At 38.1% G+C, this 16,887-nt stretch overlaps 1 protein-coding gene across 3 annotated transcripts in view; it reads left to right on the top strand.

Annotated features, from left to right (window-relative positions):
* Casp8ap2 (caspase 8 associated protein 2) overlaps positions 1-15,862 on the top strand; it is a 35,699-nt gene extending 19,837 nt beyond the window's left edge. For 2 of the 3 annotated variants that reach the window (XM_008839953.3, XM_029566866.1), the window contains exons 7-11: positions 3,850-6,050; positions 8,390-11,510; positions 12,928-13,027; positions 13,999-14,051; positions 14,960-15,862. In XM_008839953.3, the coding sequence (XP_008838175.1) occupies positions 3,850-6,050; positions 8,390-11,510; positions 12,928-13,027; positions 13,999-14,051; positions 14,960-14,963 (5,479 nt within the window). In that variant the 3' untranslated portion in view covers positions 14,964-15,862. Of the gene's footprint in view, positions 1-3,849; positions 6,051-8,389; positions 11,511-12,927; positions 13,041-13,998; positions 14,052-14,959 lie in introns of all 3 variants that reach the window. The other variant, XM_029566867.1, reaches the window with a different exon arrangement.
* Positions 15,863-16,887: the final 1,025 nt, after the last annotated feature.

The raw sequence follows: 16,887 nt of genomic DNA, 5'->3' as shown, positions 1-16,887 counted from the left end.
GTGTGTGTGTGTGTGTGTGTGTGTGTGAATGTCTGCACACATGCATATTCAGATGCCCTGGAGGCTCTTCCTTCCACCATGTGAGTTCTAGGGATGGAATTCAGGTCTGCAAGTGCCTTTAACCACTGTGACATCTTGCCACAGCCCTCTTTTTACTCATTCTTGAACTCAGTCCAGTCTGACTTTTGCTTCCATTGGTTTACAAAAGCAGTTATTTTAGCTGTATGTCACTGCCACTAAATACATCAGTTTCTTGACTTCCTGTTTAACCTGTCTTCTTGTGTACTGTTTAACAGCTTACCCTCCTGTACTCTTTCCCTTTGGCTTTAGTGAGGTAATGATCTCCCAGTGCATTTACTTCTCTGTATTTCTTCAGTTGTTGCTCTCCATCCAGTCCCATCCAAACTGGCAGTAATCATTTTGCTAATGTCTCTGCATCCAGTTTTGCTCCTTGACCTCTGATTTGTTCTGAAATCTGAACATACTACTTCAGCAAAAGTCACCTTGCCCTCTTGTTTGAAACTCTATCAGTGGCTTTTCATTATTCTTAGGATTAAAGGTCATAAATTATCACATGGCCTACAGGTCCCTCGCAGTGTAGGTCCACCCACTTGTCAAGCCTGCCTGTGCTCACTTCTGCCTTAGGTGTCACAACTCTGACTTTAACACTTCCTTCAGGAAACACAGGTTCAGCCTTTGTATGTGTTGTTTCCACTGCCCAGACTTCTGTCCCTGCTGCTTGTCTCCTCATCCTATGGTTTTGGCTTACCCATCTTTTTGGCAGGAGGTACTTGTCTCTTTTCTCTGTCTAGGTCAGATTTCTCTTTGTAGCTTTATGTACACTTGGAGTTCTTCAAATCATGAAATAGATTTCCTTGATTACGGTCTTTTACTTTTACTACAGTGTAAGCTTCATGAGACAGGGAACATGTTTGCGTGCCCTCAGCATTTTGTTTTATTTGGACCTTTAGAAAATACAGACAAGGAAAAAAAAGATAAGAATGGTGATGTGTAGTTACTAACATAGTCATTTATCTCAGTGCACTTTGTGTTGAGGTTGGTTCCTGAATTGTTGGCGATGTTTTATATATGTTACCTTCTTAATTTGTTTGATGCGGCTATATATTATCTAATAAACGTCCTATGAAATATTGTACTATGAGCTATAACTAGTACTATGATAGTAATTATTTATCATGTGGTTGAAATTTAACATTTAGTGAAGCAAATTGAGATAGTAACATAAGGCGAGAATGAACAGAAAAATTAAGCATGTGAATACTGGGAAATATTTAATGTGAAGGTATATTTTGAATAAAACTTTGGGGGCCCACAAAATGGCTCAGCAGGTAAAGGCACTTGCCACCAAACCTGACAACCTGAGTTTGATCTCCAAAATCTACATGGTAGGAGAGAATAACTTCAGGAAGTTGTTCTCTGATCTCTACACATGCACCCACAGGTGTCTGTGTGTGCATACATACAGAATAAATGTGATTAAAATAAAACTTCTGGTGATGGTATTTTTTCTAGTATGGAACTATACTAAATATGTGTTATAAGCTCTATGGACTAGAATATCTTTTAGGAGCTTATAATTTATACATACACAATTTTTGTTGGGTAAATATATTGCAAAAATATCCCATTCTGTGACTTGCCTATTGCTCTTTTAATTATGTCTTTTGAAAAACAGAAATTCTATCTTTTAGCAAAATTCATTTTGAAGTGTTTTCCTTTTATGGTTACTGCTTGTTTGCTTTCGCGTTTCCCCAGTTGTGTCAGAGGTATCTTTCAATAATTGTTTTTCTAGTGCTGGAGATTGAACCCAATACCTCATACATGCAAGGCAAAAGCTCTTCCACTAAGCTACTCCTCTATCCCCTGATTATTTGAGTCAGGACCTGTATTGATTTCTTAATTTTTGTGTCAAAATAAGGTCATATAGTGAAATTCTGTGAGTGAAGACCTTAGCATGTAAAGTTGTTGGGGTAGGAGGGAGTGTACAATTTGACACATGACAACTAATCTAAAGTGTACATATTACTCTGGATTGTGTGTCTCTTAAATCTTCTTTTGCTTTTTAGCAGTCTTTTATTTCTGAAGTTTAATTGGGAGTTTCCACACATTTAATAATGATTAAGAGCAGAGTTGGGTTTGTTTGTTTGTTTGTTTGTTTGTTTGTGTTTGTTTGGTTTTGGTCCTTTTTGAGACAGGGTCTCCCTGTAGCCCCAGCTGTCCTGGAACTCACTGTGTAGACCAGGCTGGCCTTGAAGGAGCAGAGTTTTTAAAAGTCAGCATCATAGGACTAGAGATATGGCTCAGCAGTTAAGAGCACTTGGCTGCTCTTGCAGAAGAACCAGTTTTGGTTCTTAGCACTCACACAGTGCCTAGCAATCATCCATAACTCCAATTCAACAGGATCTGGCACTTTCTTCTGGCTTCCATGGGTATTGTACTCTTGGGTGCACTTACATACATATAGACAAGACACTTGTACACATAAAATAAAAATAAATAAATAGAAATTTAAAATGCCAGGCATAGTGGTGCACACTTTTAATCCCAGTGCTTGGGAGACAAAGGCAGGTGGATCTCTGAGATTGAGGCCAGCCTGGTTCACAAAGCAAGTTCCAATTGGGGATATAGGGAGACTGCCTCTGAAAAAAAAAAAAGCTATAATGAGCTATCTGCATTTTAAATTTTATACTTTGACAGTTTCATACATGTATATAATGAATTTTAGTCATTTTCATTCCCCATTACTCTCAAGTCCCCTCTCCCAATGAAGCCCTTTCCAACAAGTCCCCTTCTACGTTCATGTTGATTGCTTGTGTGAGCATGGGTGGAAGGTTACTCACTAGAGCATGAGTAACTTCTCAGTATCTACACCATTAAAAAAGAAACAGCCCCTCCTCCAGCCACCATTAACTGTCAGTGGCCCCTCAGGGAGAGGTTGGGACCTCTTTGATGAAATAATGTTAAGCCCAATCTTACATAGGTCTTTTAACCACAGCTTCAAGGCTATCTTTATTTTTTTTTTAATTTTTTTTATTCTGCGCGCGTGTGTGTGTGTGTGTGTGTGTGTGTGTGTGTGTGTGTGTGTGTAGGCCTATGAACAACCTGTGGGCATCAGCCCTCTCCATCAGGAAGGTTTATATATTGTATCACTAGGAAAAGTACTGTTTTTTCAAAACACTAATAAAAATTGCAAAACCTGGACTTTTTTAAAAACAGGTCATCCTCCTAAGGAAAGAACCAGAATTGTATGGTCCTTTTCAGTTTTGTACATTATATACCACTATAAGGTGGCTATTGATAATTTACCTTGCAACGGAATTGTATGTGGAACAGAAAATGAGAATTGGGAATTTTTTCATAGTTTACTTTGATATCTTGTCTAGCAAGGTTTATTTTTCTTTCTCAGTCAAGTTAGAATGATTGAAGTGTTGGAAAACAAAATCACATGTCCTAAAAGAATTGTACTTATGCTTACTTTAGGATACTTAGGGGGTTGTATACCTTTGGTAGGTCCAGAGAGATTAGCAAGTGCTGGGATAGATTTCCTTTGAAGCAAATGCAAATGAGAGAATTCCTGGTATTGTGAGAGTGAACTCTTTTAGTTGGAAACTGATAAATTCTATTTTTTTTTAATGCAGGGCCTCCTACCTATTAAGCAAGTGCTCTATCCACTGAGCTGCATTTCCCCAGCCCTAATTGCTTGCTCATACTGGTTTTCCCAGTATGTAGGCCCATAAATTTTAAGGCATCATATGTGAGTAAAATCTGGAATATTATTAAATATCAATTAACTTTGCTTTTTTGTTGTTAATTTCTATGTCTTAATAGATTGTCTGAGTTTCCACATTTTCGAAATAACCATAAAATTCCACGGACATCAGATGTAGTTAGAACAAAAGATCTAAGATCCAGATCTCCCCATTTGGATGATTATTCAAAGACTGATCATAGAGTTAAAAGTGATGTTTCCAAAGATGTGTATCCTAATACTTTACTGCCAAACCTGGAAAAGGAAGGGAAATCAAATTCTGAAGCACAAAATCCTTTGCACTTGCCGGCATGTATTGAGAAACATTGCCTCAATGGTGTCTGGTCACATTCTCCTTACCAAGTTGGTGAAGGTAACTCCAGTGAAAATACTAGAAGAGGGCGGAATGATACTCGACATAGCCAGTATAGCAGAGGAACTGATAGAGCACAAAAGGACTTAAATAGTAGCTGTAATGATGCTGAACCAAAGAACAAAGAGACTAATCCAAGACTACAAGGAAATCCTGAAAAACATGGAAATGCTGAGGCAAAGACTGAAAGCAAAAATTCAAAGTTTAAAAGTAGCACAGATTGGGATTATAGAAGTGAGCGTACTACCTCTTCTTGGGAAAAAGAGTGTTTTAGAGAAAGGACACATGCTCGAGTGGAATCTCAAAATGACAAAAGTCTAGAGAGACAAAGTGAAAGATTGCAAAATATAAATAGAAAAGAACTTCATTCACAGGACAAAGCAGAAAGAAAAGGTGATTCAAAACTTAAAACAGTAGCAAAAGACCAGGAGCACTGGAAAAGATCTGAACGAGCATCACTTCCTCAGTCTAAGAATGAAATAAAATCTTATAATTCCAGTAAATACCATCCAGAAGAGAGAAGAGGAAGAGAAGACAGTAAAAGAGACAGAGGAATAAGCAGTCATGGCTTTCAGAATGGAAGATGTTCATCTTCTCTTTCAAGCAGTAGAAGTAACAAGTACATGCACTCCAAGGACGTCAGTGTTATACATCAGTGGGAACATACTCCTTTCAAAGCAGAAAGGCATAGAACTGAGGATAAGAGGAAAAGAGAACGAGAAAACAGAGAAGAAAATAGACATATGAGAAGTGACAAAAAATCACCTACAGAACATATGCAAAAGACTAATAAAGAAGCTAAGAAAACCACTGCTGATTTAAAGAGACAGACTGAGCCACAAAATGGTAAAGATGAAGTCTCTAATAATGAAGCTTCTAAAGGAAGAGATATTAAAGAATTTGCAACAAAAAGTGAGAATGGACCAAATGAGGCAAAAAATAAAGACTTAAAGTTAAGCTTCATGGAAAAACTGAACTTAACTCTTTCTCCTGCTAAAAAGCAGCCTGTTTGTCATGATAACCAGCATCAAATAGCTGATGTTCCCAAGTCCAATGGTGTGTCTGATTCACCGTCGTTGGTGAAGACTAAAACAGTGGGATGTGTTCCTTTTGCAAGTGAACACAGTACAGAGGAAAACAAATCAAGGTTCTTAGAACCAAAGGATACTCATCCAGCAACATCTCAACTCAGGATTGATGTTCCAGAAAACGAAATGAAAGATGAAACTAGTTTGTTGGTTAAATCTGTTGAGGACACTACACCTTGTGAAGTGCTCATTTGTGGTGCAGAGCTTTCCTTCCCAGCACCTGTGGAAAGAGAGCAACCAAGATCCATGTTTCCATCAACAGAAGTAGAGGATTCCAGTGATGTCGTAAGGGCAGCAGCTTCTGTGGTGCTGGATGTATTACCAACCCATGTTTCTGAAAATGTTGGCTTAGAATTGGACACCAAAAGGCAGTGTGGATTGAATTCTTGTGATGTTTCTGAAGGTGTGGAAATGAAGGTGATTCTTTCACCAAAAGTGACTCAAACCAGTGAAAGCCTCCTGCAGCCTTTGGTTGAAGAACCTGGCATTTTAGTAAACCTTTCAGAAGACAGTAATCCCAAATTTGAGCCTTCTCTTGTAGAGACACCTATGGTTGAGAATAAATCTTGTCATTTGGAGCCTAAAGAAACTCTTGTATCTTCACTGCAGCAGACTGAGTTGATAGACCACACCATAGAAACTGGGGAAACAAACTCAATATATCATGATGATGATAACTCGGTTTTGAGCATTGACCTTAATCAGCTGAGGCCTATTCCAGAAGCTATCAGTCCTCTGAGTAGTCCAGTGAGACCTGTAGCAAAAGTTCTTAGAATGGAAGGCCCATCTGCAATTCCACTGTATAATAATAGCCATAAAGGTAAATATTTATCTTATGTTCTATACTCATCCTTTTGTGACACTGTAGACTACATAAGCAAAATAGATGGGTGTTTTGAGGTTCTTTTGGTTTTTACATTTTATTATTATTGTGTGTGTGTGTGTTTGTATGTGTGTGTGTGTGTGCATTATGTGGGTGTGTGTAGAAGTCAGAAGACAACTTTATGGATTGGTTCTCTCCATACACCTTTACATGGAATCTGAGGATTGATCTTAGGTTGCTGGGCTGGTACAACGAGCACCTTTACCCTGAGCTTTTTTTTTTTTTTTTTTTTTTTAAATGTGTATATGTAAGTGCCTGCATCTGTGTATGTGTATACAGGATATGTATATGTACCACATTTGTGCTTGGAGCCTATGGATGCTTGAAGAGAATGCTGGATCCTCTGGAACTAGAGTTATAGACCATTGTAAATTGCCATGTAGGTGCTGAGAACCTAATATAGGTCCTCTGCAAGAGCAGTAAATGCTCTTAACCACTGAGCCATCTTGTTGATAACAAAAAATAACGCCATTCAGATGTTGTTAGTTAGAAGTGTACACTGAGCCTTTAGTCTAAATTTACAAATTTAGGCAACTCTTAATTCTTTTTTTCCCTCTACTACTGAGAATTGAGCCCAGGGTCTCATTCATGCTAAATATGCACTCTCATTAAACTTCACCCCAACTCTTTAATTTTCTTTCTTTTTCTCCTTTCTTGTGTGAAGATAATATTGATGTATACATATGTTCTCGTGTGTGCACATTACTAGAAGCCAGAGGTTGAGTCTTCCTCAATTACTTTTTACTGGGTCTTTCACTGAACCCATACTTCACCAATTTGGCTAGTCTAGTTAGTCAACTTGCCCTATAGAACCCCTTGTCTCTGCCTCCCGAGCACTAGGATTGCAGGTGGGCTGTCATACCTGCCCAATTTTTATGTGGATGGTGGGAATCTGAAATCCAGTTCTCATACTTGGGTGGTAAGCCCTTTATTCACTGAGCCATATCCCCAACCCATCTCTTTTTTGTTTGTTTTTTCTTTTTTTGAGCCAGGTTTTTCCTGTATAGCTTAAGCTAACCTTGAACTAGTGATCCTTCTGCTTTAGCCTCCTGGGTATTGAAATTGTAGTTGTACCTTACCAAGCATAATTTAATTTTTTATCCAAAGAAAGGAGTGCTGAGTGGTGTTTCTTAATTGCTGAACCATCTCTCCAGTCCAGGACCAACTTCTTTAATACACAAAGAACTCTCAGCCAGGTACAGTGGCACATACCTTTAATCCTAGTATTCAGAAGGCAGAGGTAGGTGGATCTCTGTGTTCTAGGGAAGTTCTGGTCTTCGTATCAAGTTACAGGCCAGCCAGGGCTACATAGTAGGATTCTGGGGGGGTTTTGTGGGGGTTTTTTTGTTGTTGTTGTTTTGATTTTTAAAAAGGTGATTGGACAAATTCCCTGTTAAAAAATATTTTATTATGCCGGGTGTGGTAGCGCACGCCTTTAATCCCAGCACTCAGGAGGCAGAGGCAGGCAGATCTCTGTGAGTTCAAGGCCATCCTGGTTTACATAGTGAGTTCCAGGACAGCTGGGGCTACAGGGAGACCCTGTCTCAAAAGACCAATATATATATATATTATTTTATGTGTATGAGTATATTTATTGCCTGCATGTATATAAGTATACCCATGTCATGCAATGCTGGCAGAGGTCAGAAGAGGGTGTTGGATTCCCTTGGAACTGGAGTTGCTTGTTAGTCGCCATGTGGGTACTGGGAATTGAACCTGGGTCCTCTGCAAGAGCAGCCAGTGCTCATAACGGCTGAGCCATTTCTGCAGCCCCTGGACAGATTGTCTTTACTCATGTAGTCTACGTATATTTTTTAAAACTTATTTTATGGTTAGAGATTGGACCCGGAGCCTTGTGCATTCAAAGCATGTGGTCTACTACTGAACTCTGTTCCCAACTTCATATATATTTTTGTTGTTTAGACGCCATCATCAAATAGCATAGAGTAGGTGATTTTGTTAAAATGAAATAAAGATTATTGAAATGACAAAACTGCCTGTCAGACACCTGACCTTCTGAGACTTACTTTCTCAGTGCTGGGGTTCAACCCAAACATGCTAGGCAAGTGCTATACCACTGAGCCACACCTTCTGAATTCTTACCTTTGTAAGATAGAAGTAAAGGCAATGGAAATGATTAAGTATTAGGCATTAACATTTTGCTTTAAAAAGGAAAAGGTTATTACAATAATAGAATGCTTTGCTGTGTTTAGGACACAAACATAGCAATGACTAAGGCTAGTTATGTGATTTTAATATACTCTTTTCTTCCACAGATGAATTTCTGTCAAATTCAGCTCATTCTACCTCCAAGAATCAGTCTGATCTCAATAAAGAAAATCAAAAGCCAGTCCCCAAGTTTGAGAAATGTTCGGAAGTAGATTCTTGTAAGAATTCATCTTTAGATGAATTAGAAGAAGGGGAAATTAGAAGTGACAGTGAAGAATCTATATCACAAAAACATTTTGAAAAAAGTGCCAAACCTAGAGCTTCTGAAGTGCAGAAGAGTAAGGCTAATCCAGGAGACAGGAAAAATACTGTGCGTTTACATACAGACCACAGGAGACCTTCTGTGAAAACCCATCAGGACAACAGCAGGTGGAATAAAAGACCAAATGAGTCTGGTAGATCTTCAAAGGCAGAAAGGAAAAATAAAACAATGAGCATTTCTAGCTTGGAAAAAATACTTCCAATTATTCTTGTACCCTCTTCCGTATGGGAGATTATGCATATGTTACGGATGATAGGAAACCATGTAAGGAAAAATTATATGAAATTCAAGATAAAATTTTCATTGATACAATTTCATAGAATTATCGAGTCAGCAATTTTGAGTTTTACTTCACTAATTAAATACCTTGACTTATCCAAGATCTGTAAGTCAGTGACTGCATTACAGAAGAGTCTCTGTGAAGTTATAGAATCTAACCTTAAGCAAGTTAAGAAGAATGGCATAGTTGATCGTTTATTTGAACAGCAGCAACCAGATATGAAAAAAAAGTTGTGGAAGTTTGTAGATGAACAACTTGATTATTTGTTTGAAAAGCTTAAGAAAATCTTAGTAAAGTTTTGTGATTCTATAAACTTTGGAAATGACAATAGTGAAGGAAAACTTGGGAAAAAATATAAAGAGAGGCCACACTATTCAAACTGTCAGAAAAGGAATGTGGAGAATAACAAAGAAATGCAGAGAGAGAAACTGCTAAAATCAGAAGACACTGTAAATTTTACTTCTTCACTGGGATGTGGAAAAGCTGAAGGAAAACTTCAAGACCAAAATAACAGCAGTACTAACACAGTAAAGGAGGACATTAAAAAAAGTTTCAACTCTTGTTTTGATAATACAAAGAATTCTGAATCTAAAGAGCAGTCCCTGGAAATAAATTGTCCAAGCACCCCTACACCAGGAAAAAATGAAGGAAATACAATAGAGGACACACAGACTTTACAGCATGCAGTCTTGAAACCAGAACGTAGTTTTGAAATTCTTACTGAACAACAAGCATCTAGCCTCACTTTTAATTTAGTGAGTGATGCACAGATGGGTGAAATATTTAAAAGTTTGTTACAAGGTTCTGATCTTTTGGACAATAGTGTTACCTGTACTGAAAAAACGGAGTGGGAATTAAAGACACCAGAGAAACAGCTGCTTGAGAGTGAATCTGTACCAGCTTGTACAACAGAAGAACTGGTTTCAGAAGTGACTTCTCCGTGTCCTAAAGTGATTAGTGATGATAATTGGTCATTGTTATCATCTGATAAAGGGCCATCTCTGTCTTCAGGGCTTTCATTGCCAGTTCATCCTGATGTGTTAGATGAAAATTGTATGTTTGAAGTGTCTTCCAACATGGCTTTAAGTAAAGATAATGTATACAGTTCAGAAAAGAACAAGCCCTGCATTTCTTCCATACTCTTAGAGGATCTTGCAGTCTCTCTGACAGTACCATCACCCCTGAAGTCAGATGGTCATCTTAGTTTCTTAAAGCCCGAAGTTTCATCAAATTCAACCCCCGAAGAAGTTATTAGTGCACATTTTAGTGAAGATGCTTTACTTGAGGAAGAGGATGCATCTGAGCAAGATATCCATTTAGCTCTGGAATCTGATAATTCAAGCAGTAAGTCAAGTTGTTCGTCATGGACAAGCCGATCTGTTGCTCCAGGCTTTCAATACCATCCTAATCTGCCTATGCATGCTGTCATAATGGAAAAGTCCAATGATCATTTCATTGTGAAAATACGGCGTGCAGCACCATCTACCTCCCCTGGTCTTAAACACAGTATGACAGCTGAGGAGTCATTGACCTCTTTGCCTGGAGTTGGAAAGGAAGCTGATGAAGAAGTAGAAAAAGAACCTGTTTCCTGTCAGAGCACAGTTTTAAAATCTGTGGAGGACCTGGATAATTCCAACAAAAACGTTGAAAACAGCAAGTCAACTCATGAAGAAAAGAATTCTGTAATACAAACACAAGTTCCATATATATATGAATTTCTTAAAGATGCTTCAAGTAAGGTGGACCATTGTGATGAAGTGTCTGGTGATTGTTTCAAATTGCATCAAGTATGGGAACCAAAAGTTCCTGAAAATCTTGAATTGCCTTCAATGGAAAAAATCCCACACTCTGTTGAGGATCACCTTCCTAACACATATATAGACTTAACAAAAGATCCAGTCACTGAGACCAAACACTTGGGAGAACTCATAGAAGTAACAGTTTTAAATATTGATCATTTGGAGCGTTCTAGAACCAACTTAGATCAAACTGCTCAAATATTAGGTAATTCTTTACAGCCTGATACTATAGATGCTTTTATTGATTTGACACATGATGCTTCAAGTGAGAGTAAAAATGGAGGTAGTGATCCTGTGTTAGCCATTGAAGGCTTGGAATGCCAGGTAATATGTGTGGATGAAGATAACCTTAAGGAAGAAAAGATGCAAAGGGCAAACAGTCCTTTAGAATGCATGGGTGAGGAAACTTGTATTGATTTGACCCCAGAGTCTCCTGGTTCATGTGAAGTAAAAAGAGAGGCTTTAAAATCAGAGCCACCATCAAATTTGGATTGTTTAGAGTTGCCTGGGACTTTGGATAATGTTCACAAAAAGAGAAAAAACTGTTCTGAGCTTAATCATTTTTCTCAGAAAAAACAAAAAAAGGAAACAGACTTAACCAGTAGTGAAAAGAACAAGAAACTTAGTCAGGATTCTGATAAAAATGGTGAGGCTCAGAGAAAGAAAGCCAATAAGAAAAGGGAGCCTACAGTGAATGAAGCTCCCTTGTCATTGGAGACAAGCCTAGGGGTGAAGGATTCAGCAGCAGCACCTGCCACTTTTCCAACAAGCCTTTCTGCAAAGAATGTTATCAAAAAGAAAGGAGAGATTGTAGTTTCATGGACAAGGTAAGAATCTTCTGAGAGGTTTTAGTTATCAGGAAATTTTAAAAGGTTAGCAATCAATCTGACATTTCTTCAGAATTTTATCTCATCCTAAAATAAGGAAAGTGATGAATTACTTCTAAATTGGCCAAAGTTTACAATATATTGTGTAGTACAATCCAACTATGATGTAGAACAGTCTAGAATAATGGCTTTTAATGGGGTGTGAATGACCTCTCTTAGTATAGGTATTCATTGTGGGTTTTATTTGCGTTGGAGTTTTGTTTGTGTGTTTTATTATGTTTTGGGTTTTTGGGGGTTTTTTTTTGTTGTTGTTGTTGTTGTTGTTTTGTATTTTTGAAACCTTGTTAGTCCCAGCTGGCCTGAAATGATCTTACCAAGCTGGCCTTGATCTCATAGAGATCTACCTGCCTCTGCCTCAGGAGTGCTGGGACTAAAGGTGCCATCATGCCCAGCTGTTTGTTTTTGATGTAGTTCTGGCTGGCCTGGAACTCATTTTGTAAACCAGGCCAGTCTAAAATTCACTGAGATCCACCTGTCTGCCTCTCAAGTGCTAGGATTTTTGTTCAGCTTGTTTGGTTGGTTGGTTGGTTGGCTGGCTGGCTGGTTGGGTTTTTTGTTTGTTTGTTTGTTTGTTTGTTTGTTTGTTTTAAAGACAGGGTCTTAACTGTATAACACTGGCTGACTTGAAACTCAAAAAGACCGGCCTGCCTGTCTGCATGCACTGCCATACCCAACCAAGTTTTATGTGAATTCTTAAACTAGATTTTAAGAACCCACTAGGGGGTTTTATACACCATACTTGACGATAATGTTAAAGAAGCTGAATTTTGTTAAAGCTAGAGGTGTTTTGTTTAACATCACACTCCTCAGCTCTTCATTTTAGATCATCTTAGACTGTAATAACATAATTTAGACAATGTGGCAAAATCAAAAGTCTGGGAATTGAGACTAGTTATTTTAGTTCTATTTCTTCTGCTTCCTACAGCTATGTTGTGATCACCTCTTTGTTACTAGGGATTGAACCTAGGGCCTTGTGTATGTTAGGCAAGTGCTTTACTTTTGTTTTATGGATACAGTGTCTCACTAAATTACTCAGGCTGATCTTAAACTCGCTCCATAGGCCACCATAGGTCAGGCTGTAGGGGCCTTATATTTTAAGTAGCTAGCCTGGTGGCACATGCCTTAAGCACTTGAGAGGCAATGACAGGTGAGTTGGAGGCCACCAGGGCTTTGTAGTAAGACCCTGTTTCAGTAAATAAATATTTTAAGTAGCATATATATTAAAAAGTAGAATTAAAACTTAATTTTTCTCAGTAGAAAAATGAGTTGGAGCTAGGCATGATGTTAGATATTAAGGCCGTGGATTTTATTATTGTTCTAGTGCATAAAAGCTAAATGACAATTTTTCCCTCCTCAGAAATGATGACCGGGAAATTTTACTAGAGTGTCAGAAAAGAATGCCATCCCTGAAAACATTTACATATTTAGCTATCAAGTTGAATAAAAATCCAAATCAGGTAATTACCCAAGGTTTGTATCTTTATGGGCTTACAGATGTTGCTATTTGTTTATTTATTTATTTATTTGCTTGTCTAATTTTGTTGTCCTGTGGATTGAACCCAGAGCCATATGAATGCCAGGCAAAAATTCTACCATTGAGCTATGTCTTCAGCCCCAGACATATTTTTATTTTATGTATATAAGTGTATCACCTGCATGTATGTGAGTGCACTCGTGTTGTGTAATGCCACAGAGGTCAGAAGAGGGCTTCGGATTCCCCTGGAACTGGAGTTAAGGATGGTTCGTAGCCACCATGTGGGTGCTGGGAATTGAACCTAGGTCCTCTGCAAGAACAGTCAGTGCTCTTAACAACTGCTGAGCCATCTCTCCAGCGCCAAATTTTAACATCTTAAACCACAAAGATATTTATTGGCTAACTTGATTAAAAATATGGCTTCATGTAAGACTGTTAAATTTGATAATTGTTAAGAAATAATGAAAATGATCCTGATTTTTTTTTTTCCCATCACTTATAATATACTTATTTCATTTCAGGGAATTTGGTAGTGATGTTTCCTTGTTAAATAATATTCATTATTGAAAAGTTAAAACAACCTAAGTATGAAACTTTTTCATTTTTCTGTCATTTCATTTTTATGTTTCATGACAGAGTCTCATGTAGCTCAGACTTAATCTCAGATTTGCTATGTAGCCAAGGATGACCTTAAATTTTTGATCCTCCTGTCTCCATCTAAGGAGTCCTAGGATTACAGGCATACATCATGCCTAGTTTATGCAGTAATAGGGATTGAACTTGATAACTTGTACATGCTAGGCGCTCTACTAGCTGAACTATGACTTCAACCCTAAAGATGTTTTATTTTAACTCTTTATTATTAAGGGTAACTTCTATCTGTAGATGTTTTGTGAAAGTATTCATCAAAGCTAAAAGAAAAAAAAATTATTTATGATCATTTTAATTTTTCAGGTTTCAGAGAGATTCCAGCAGCTAAAGAAGCTCTTTGAGAAGTCAAAATGCAGGTATTTAAAAAAAATCACAGGAGGCTGACATAGTAAATTTTAGATTCTGTCATTGTGTGGTTAATGGCCTATTAGTCACTGCAAAGCTGAGTATGGGTGGAAGACATCAGTTGAAGGTCCTGCTTTAGTCAGAGTTGGAAGATGACTGCAGTACCTAATGTTATGGCTATGGTAGAGTAAGCTACTGCAATTCAGAGCAGTGTGTATCTCTGCTCACTTTAGTGGTTGCTGATGACTCTAATGTGGGATATCCATTTGATGATTAACAAAATACTTTTTTTTACTCTTTTGTTTTATTACTATTACTATTTTTATTTTATGTGTATGTGTGTATTGCCTGCATGTAGGTAAGTGCACCTGTGTCGTGCAAGGCCCATGGAGGTCAGAAGAGGCTGTCGGATCCCCTGGGACTGCAGTTACAGACAGTTAGCTGCTATGTGGGTGCTGGGATTTGAACCTGGGTCTTCTGCAAGAACACCAGTGTTCTTTACTGCTGAGCCATCTCTCCAGCCCAACAAAACATTTTTAATTAGTTAACTTATTTTTTTTCATTGCTGCTGGGGATCAAACCCAGTACCTTGTATATACTAGACAGCCACTCTATCACTAAGCTACAACCCAGCCCCAAAACAGATGAAGAATAAAAAAGGTATAGCAGGACCTGAAAAGATGGTTCAGCAGTTAAGAGCACTGGCTACTGTCTTAACTGATTTTTCCCAAATACAGTAGTCACACTAAATTCTTAGGGGAAAAAAAAATCAGTGTATTAGTAATTAGCAAACTGACTCTGTACAAACTAGTTCTTTAACACCAACATTATCTAAGTATAGCTGATTTAGATGTTAACTCTTAAGAAAATGGGTTTATCAGACAAACAATGATAACTTCAGTGTCTTCTTATGTTACAGATAAGTTGCTGGATTCCATGGAGTTTCATTGATACATCATTCTGCACAGAAACTTTGATTCCTCATGTTTTAGATGGGGATCTAGAAGGAATTTTGTCTCGTTTTTTAGTAGATAGTAATCTGTATTTTCTTACTCATCTGGTCAGCATTCTGAGTGTGTTGGGGTCAATAATCTGATTAGCTTTCCTGTTACTCATCAAAATATTTATTTTTAAACATTAGATACTGTCAAAATAAGCCGGGTGTTGGTGGCACATGCCTTTAATCCCAGCACTCAGGAGGCAGAGGCAGGCAGATCTCTGAGCTACATAGTTCCAGGCCAGCTGGGGCTACAAGGGAGACCCTGTCTCAGACCAAAAAAAGAAAAGAAAAAAGAAAGAATACAAGTAATATGGATATAATATTGGAACCTTAGTTTTGGTATTTCAATAAAATAACTTCTAGATTTTTAAAAAATAGTTTTGTAAGCTGGGTGTGGTGGTGCATGCCTGTAGTCCCAGCACTTGGGAGGCAGAGGCAGGCGGATCTGTGTGAGTTCAAGGCCAGCCTGGTCTACATGGTGAGCTCCAGGCCAGCTGGGGCTACAGGGAAACCCTGTTTCAAAAAAAAAAATAGTTTTGTAGCATTTTAAATGTAATGACTATTTGGTTAACCTTTTCTTTCATTTTTATTTGTTTTGATAATTGCCTCATTTTGGAAAACTGTAAGATAATTTAAATCGTATACTTGTAAATATGTGTAATTATATTGATGTAAAATACTGTGAGTGTATGTGTCTGTATGTACACACATAAATCGCTTTGCTAGCCAAGGATATTTTTATCTGTATAAAATATTTTGTATAAAGTTTGCTGTCAATAAGTCATGTATAATAAAAACATGTAAAGTTCTGTTTTATTTTTATTAGACTTTCTTTTATTGTGTTTAGGTAATTTTAAAAAAGGTAAAACTTCAAAGGAGATGGGGAGTATTTGAAGTGTTTCAGGATGATAGTGCAGCTGACCCAGTTAAGAATTTTTGATCCTCCTGCCTCAGCCTCCCAAACACTAGATTAGTGGCATTACTAGATCACCTGCTTTCTCCCAGCATACACTGGTACAATAAACCCTGCTTCTTCTGCAGGTGTCCTCACAAATAAAATTCAGGCAGCACAAAAAAAGAATATTTGGAAAAAACTGGTGCAAAGAATGATCAGCCTGGGATCCTCGCTCTAGCCTCAGAAGAATGGTGGTTTATAATCAAGTCCTTAGCTGCCAAGTTGTACTTTTCCCATTGCTGTTTCTCCCAGAATATCCAAAGAGGAAGCCCTAATCTAGAAAACTTGAAGAATTAACTGATTTTGTGTTGTGAGAGATCTCCATTCTGTAACTTGGACCCTTTTTCTCTGAACATCCAACATAAGTAGAGGCCTGGCCACTAGTCATTCTACAGTGCATCCTGTAACCCTCTGGTGGTTAAGAGTTCTTGCTCTTCTGGCAGAGGACCTGGGTTGAGTTTCCAGTGCCTATGTGGCAGCTCACAACCATCCATAACTCCACTTCCAGCATATTTGATGTCCTCTTTGGCCTCCACAGGTACCAGGCATACAGGTGGGGCACTATATACATGCAGATAAAACACTCAAAAGAAAATTTTAAGCAAAAAAACAGGGAAGATGTAAATCTAGAATTTTATAATTTGTGTGTGTGTGTGTGCATGCATGTGTATGCATGATGCATGTGCCATGGTACATAGGTGGAGGTCAGAGGACAGTTTTCTGCAGTCAGTTTTCTCCTTCCACCATGTAGGTCCTGGAAATTGAACTCAGGTTGTCAGATGTGACAAAAAGCCTTTTACTGGATGAACCATCTCACTGGCTCCCTCCCTTTTAAAGAATGCATGTGTGTATGTGTGTGCGTGTGTGCACGTACGCATGCACCAAAGGAGGC

This window comes from Nannospalax galili, unplaced genomic scaffold (assembly GCF_000622305.1).
Source record: "Nannospalax galili isolate Female #2095 unplaced genomic scaffold, S.galili_v1.0 scaffold1299, whole genome shotgun sequence".
In the NCBI taxonomy this organism is placed as follows: domain Eukaryota; kingdom Metazoa; phylum Chordata; class Mammalia; order Rodentia; family Spalacidae; genus Nannospalax; species Nannospalax galili.
Note: the sequence above shows the minus strand (reverse complement) of the source record. Positions and strands in the feature narration are given on the sequence as shown.